General features: G+C 33.5%; 1 protein-coding gene across 1 annotated transcript in view; it reads right to left on the reverse strand.

Annotated features, from left to right (window-relative positions):
* Positions 1 to 6421, reverse strand: part of LOC118740748 (out at first protein) — a 38652-nt gene extending 32231 nt beyond the window's left edge. The window contains exon 1 of the mRNA XM_036472407.1: positions 5782 to 6421. Within this exon, the coding sequence (XP_036328300.1) occupies positions 5782 to 5934 (153 nt within the window). The 5' untranslated portion in view covers positions 5935 to 6421. The remainder of the gene's footprint in view (positions 1 to 5781) is intronic.

Raw genomic sequence — 6421 nt, forward strand, 5'->3', positions numbered from 1 at the left:
TTCTTAAAAAACGAGAGCTACAAATTTTTTCTTTCCACAACAAATTTACAACAAAAACACTACAATTAATGCCGTAGTTAACTTTTCCGATTTCGAAAAGTGTAGTGCTAACTTGACACACGTCTTCGCATGCCCGGAAAACCCCGACAACCCTAACGGCCTTGTCCGTGTGAACAAACCCCACAGAAGCTGCACGCTTCCTAGGGTTGCCGTTAGTGGAACTTGACGACAACGACTGAGATACCAACCATGAACCAACTAACAAGATCACGCAATCGGAAAAGAATGAAAAAAGTAAATTTCTGAGCGTTTTTGACATCTGCCTAAAAATGAAAACAAACAAAGAAAACGAAAAAGGCGCGGTTATTGAGTGCGATTAGATTTGTATTTATTATAAAATATAAAAAGTGAAACTTGATGACAATTAGCAAAAAAAGTTCATAAAATATGGTTTTAATGATTGAGAGTGTTTTACAATCGCATATAATCGGCACCGGCCGATTTTTCAATGCCAACGTTCTGACCACAAATGTGCACCCACTTTTCACGCAAATTTACGCCTCTTGGCAAATCAAACAGACGCACAAACTTGTTCCAATCACAAAGCACTTCATATTATATCATAAATTTGTAATAAATCAAAATTTCTAATTAAAACCGCTGCAGAAAACACATAAAATCGCTAAAATATCACTACGAAGAGGTAGAAGACGATGTAAACAGAACCAAAAAACATCAAAAACGCTACGAAAACTTTTTTCTGAAAACCGATTACAAATACAACGATGGCGGATTACGTGATCTGTAGTCGTTGGTTCATGGATACCAACCGTCCTGGGCGGGGTTGTTGTAGCCGCTACAACAACAACAACAACCGGCATGCCGTTTTAATCCTCAGTAAATATTCAAGATGGAAATAACACAATTAGGTGAGTTGATAGGCAGGTCTAATATTCTATTTAGTTGGAAGTAAGATTTTCAACATCGATTTTTCCAATATCGATATTGTTCAGCCCGATATATCGCCATATCCATTTTACATGCAATGAACTCAATCGATTCGTGATATCGATACATTCTTAAATATCGAGCATTCCTAGGTTGTGGCCAGATTCCTCTTCTTTTGTCAAACCCATACAAATTCATGATGTCGCTGCCGCGTTCAAAAAAACCATGGCGTCATAATGAAGATAAATTGGGACCCGTAGCTCGGCGTTTTCAATGTAATTTTTCCACCTCTTACCACGGAGTAAAAAGTTACTGATTAGCACACAGCCGCAAAACATTTTTCCCAATATGAATAACTAGACAATAGAATCTATTGAATAGATACATATGTATGTACATTCAAACTATCAAATGCGGTAGAAAGAAAAATGCTTTAGGGTCATTAACTTGTATAACTAAATTACATACCTTTCACGTTCATTTTTTCAATAAATCCTGTCAGAATATGCAATTTTTTCTGCAAAATAACTGTTAAAGAAACTACACTTTGCACAATACACAATTAACAAATTAAATTTTCCGTCTGGCCATTTCCACCAGCAATTTTATCGAATTTCTTTAGTTTTCTTTCGTTGCATCGGCACGGCGAATTTGTGTAGACTTTTATAAATTTTGGAGACTTGCGCAAGTTTGCTTTTGCCGTATTGCCGCAGTCAGCTGAGATTTTTTTATTTTAGTTCCTTTGTTGTTCGCTACCAGTGTTGCCACTAGTAATATTTTCCGACCAAATTTGGTCGCTTCTTTTTCGTTTGGTAGGTTGGTAGGCAAAGATTTTGGTCGGATTGTTGAATAAGTATACTAATAATAATAAGTATACTAATAAGAATAAGTGTACTATAAAAATATATATTTCAAACACCATTTTGCATATAAATATTTGTCAAATAAGAAACCTAATTGGTTTGGCTACTGATGGAGCCAATCTTATGGCTGGAGACTTGGGATGAGAACATTATTGAGTGCGTGCAGAAACCGATGTATTTCATGTAAAGTGCACATGCCACTCACTTCACATTTGCTCAAGCTACGCTGGTAAAAAATTGCCGAAAAGCATTGAGACACTGTGAACGGAAGGAATTTCAGGACTACTGTCCGGTAAAACCCTACAAAATCATGGGCTTGAGATATGGCTTTCATTAGAAAGCGTTGTGTTTAGAAAAGTTGGGTAATGGGATAGTTTGAAACTTTTTTTTTTATTTCCTGCTTTTACGAAGTAAACGGTTGCAATCTGCAGACCTGGCCGGAGGAATGTGTTGCAAAACCAAGTGCTATTTTTTATTTCTATCGTTTTGCCCATAATTAACGCTCTTAACAAAGAGTTCCAAGCTGAAAGCTCTCATTTGCCATACTTATATGCATAGTTGCCAACTTGGTGCTTTAAGCACTAGATTTAGTGTTTTTCGAAAATTAAAACGCCAAAGAAAATGGGTGCATTCCAAAACGTCAAAATACAAAGCATCAGTCTCTTTTATTACCGAACCGCACTAGAAGAAAAAGTCTAACTTGCGCAACCTAGGTGAAAACTAGCATCTAACTGTGGTTGCGTACATTTGGCATTCCAAGCTGCTGAGGTTTAGAAATAAAAGAGACTGATGCTTTGTATTTTGACGTTTTGGAAAGCAGCCAATTATTTAGTGCCTAGTGCCTTTTTTAGTGCTTTTTTTCTGAACTAAAATTACTTCGAGATAGTTAAAACATGAAATAGTTGGAAATATTTAAGGCTGTGGCAGCACTGAATTTACAAGAATCTAGAAATTTAAATGGACTAAAATACAACCATGATTGATAAAAAGCTGAAGTTGCAAACCCACCAGGTAAAATTCTATTCGCGTTGAAAATGCTAGTACGCAAGTAAGTTAAGTATTTCTTTTTTTCTTTTCTGATTATTTGTACAAATTTTGTTTTTTTACCACCTGAGTAAAACACATTGTTTCTTGGTGCTGAATCCAAATCTGGCCTCACAATTGCTCTAGCACTAGAATTTTGAGATATCCTAACCTCAAAGTGCCAAAAACACGGTTTTTATCGATATTAGAGGTTATATAATGAAAACATCAAATTATTTGCTCATTTCTAATTATGGCATCATTTTCGTTTGATGCGATTCGATTTTTCTTTTTCGAGATATACCAGTTTTAATGTGCAGTACTTCGGTATTATGTTATGAAAAAAGCATCCCTTGATTCAAAGAAAATCGGTGCTCTTAGTGTGGTAAAACGCTATTTTTCCAAGTTTTTGGTGCTTTTTGAAAATGAAAAGATGGCAACACTGCTTATATGCTACTATCAAAGCACATTATCTCTTAATTTTTAATAACTTTATTAAAAAAGAAGCGATCAGTAACAATACCAATATTAATTTTAAAACGAAAGCTGAGATATTTATGAAAAGCTGAATCAATTGTTCTGAAATTCTTGAAGTTAAATAATAAATAACACCAGCTAAGATAGTTTCTAAAGAAGAATTACCAATTTTACCTCTTTTGTTAAAGTTTCCCCATCTCATAGATTACGATCCCAATATAATAACCACGCAGTGGATTTTACTGAGGATAAGTGAGCTTGATATTTCCAGCGATCTGGATATTGATATGTTTTTTGGAAAAAAGTTTATTCTATTAAAAATGGAATGAATGGAAGACAGCTCCATGCATCTCGCCATGTTTGTTTTTAATATAATTTCATTACCACATCGCTCTTCGGCTGCAGAACAGAAATTTTCAACGCTTTCTTTGATAAAAACTAAACTAAGAAATAAACTTAAGATTGACAGTATCAGTAGCATAATGTTATGCAAGGAATTTGTAAACAAAAATGACCCGCACTATCAAGAATGATAGAATACAAGATTGCGCCCATGAGAGAGGATTTTGAGTGTAAGTAATGTTTGCGTGACGTCATCTTGGTGCAATTGCGAGGGAAAAATTCCAAAACGCATAGGAAAATATGTAAACAATGCGAAATAATGTAATAATATCGATATTAAATGGTCCAATTTAGCCGGAATTAATAAATATACAAAGTTTAATTTAATAGGAATATGTGGCAATGATTTTGGGCATATAGCCCTTTAGGTAAGTACGACTTTCAGCACATTCCGGATGTTGGAAAAATGCATGAAGTTACATATATGTATGTATGTACATATGTAGTATGTACAGAAAAAAACTTACTTATACCGCACGCTTTCCTTTTGTCTTCTCTTTTACAATTTTCATTTGCAGTAAAAACTGTGTCCTGTAAGAACTGTACAACACATATATAAAGTACGTATACCAAATTAAAGGGAATCAAATTTCCTATTGAATGAGATCAAATTTTTCAAAATCCATCCATTTGTTTTTAAGAGATCTTGATTTCAAAAATAGCTTATTTTGCATTTATGCCGGCAGTTATAATTCGATAAAATTCATCATACCAATCAAGAAGTGAATTTTGAATTTTTATAAGTTATGACTTTTTGCATTTCAGTGACGATGTTCGTTACGCCTTTTTGCATTTCAGGGGACGATATGTAAATTCAAAACTTTAAAGCCGTTTTTCTGGTTTTTTAATTTATTTTTTTTTTGAATTTTTTTGAGTTATGACACTGCTGAAGTAAATGAACATACATACAAATTGAAACTGTAGACATAACGCTGTCGGCAAAGTGAGGAGCGCTTCGAAGACCTTCTCTTTGGAAGCTTTATAAGATCTTCCTGTAACGCTGTCATTCGAAGACAGACGAGAATGTAGGTTTCCAATGACAGAAGTATCAAGTTTTTCACAATAGGTATATGCAAAAAATTGTATTCTAATATTTTTCCGCCAAATCAACAACAAAAAACATAAAAATATAATTCCTGAACTTTGTGCAAAACTCGCGAAAATTCATCAAATTTTAAACTTTTTAATCAGATTTTTTAGAATTTTTTTTGAGTATGCAGTTTTGCAGCACATTAAATTCTAGTAAAAAATTCCAGTTTGGAGTTAGTAAAAAATCGCATTGATTTTTGGGAATTTTTTTGTTGTAAGGTTTTTTGCATTTTTTCCATATGAAGTATTTTCGAAAACAAATTGTTGTATGGAAGAGACTGCGTGAAAGAAAAATTGCCAAAATCAACGATAATTCCTAGCTACTTAAAGCTTGTATTATAATAGAATTTATTGGGCTACAAATCTGCATTCTCAAAAAAATTCTGAAAAATCTGATTAAAAAGTTGAAAATTTTCATGAAAATTTGCTGAATTTTCGCAAGTTTGCACAAAGTTTAGGAATTATATTTTTATAATTTTTGTTGTAGAATGAACCATATTTTTATACGAAGTTTGGGGAAAAATATTAGAATAAAAATTGTTGCATATATTGTGAAAAATTTGCTGTGCCAATGCTTTGTTCTGACAGTGTACATACAATGTTACATATCGTTGGATTAGACTGAAAGTTGATAAGCAACTTTCCGCCATAAGCTAGCAATATGTATTTATTATATACTATAGTTGCGTTCCAGGTGATTAACGATTTGCAAGATTTTAACATGAAGTCGTTCCTGGTCGCCACCTTCCCTAAGGTTTATTAATGACGAAAACAGCTTTTCCTGTACATCCTGTAAAACCTGCAAATCGTGAAGTACCTGGAACAGGGCTTATGTTGCCACAGTATATATACACATATAACTGTTATTTAAAAAACTATACATAATAGCTACCGTTTTACATAATAATACTATTATAAATACGTAGTACAATTTAAGCTAATGATTCTCATATTATGTACATATGTATACTCAACCCACTTGATTTTGTACGTTGATGAGCAATTGACTGCGTGAATTCAGCAATAGATTCAAGAATAGTACGATTATAAAGTTAAATTTAACTCCATTCCGCTGACATGGCACTATGGACAATGTTTTGATGCTGCGGTCGCCGCTTATGCCCAGACACATTTTCTCTTTGTTCAGAAAATACACGAACGCTGCACTAACACAAGTCGGTAATACAAATTTTTTACTTTTTCGGTAGCCAATGCATTAAGCTACTCACTGTATTAACTATAAATTTATTTAATTATTTTGGAAAGCATTGATTATTCAGCAATCGCATAGTAATTTGTAAAGACATATGTACGTATGGATATTTTTGACGGAACTACTGTTGTATTTTTCAGTGCATTTTCAAGGAATATGCATCTTTTGTTACCCGAATCGCCATTGAACACGAGACTCGTAATTCTGATCGTTTGCACAATTGTATTAACCGAACGATTTTTAGCAACTTGTTTTTGTTAATTGCGAAATGGTTCACCGCAATTAAATTGAAATTCTTTTTCCGCACACTTTTTACAGGCGTATTATACTGTTTTTAAAGTTATTTATTTAAACGCTTTGCATAAAATACAAATGACCACGACACTTGTCCAACACATCTTGTCAA

Source organism: Rhagoletis pomonella, unplaced genomic scaffold, assembly GCF_013731165.1.
Source record: "Rhagoletis pomonella isolate Grant_MI unplaced genomic scaffold, Rhpom_1.0 Rhpom_scaffold_00006, whole genome shotgun sequence".
NCBI classification, from domain to species: Eukaryota; Metazoa; Arthropoda; class Insecta; order Diptera; family Tephritidae; genus Rhagoletis; species Rhagoletis pomonella.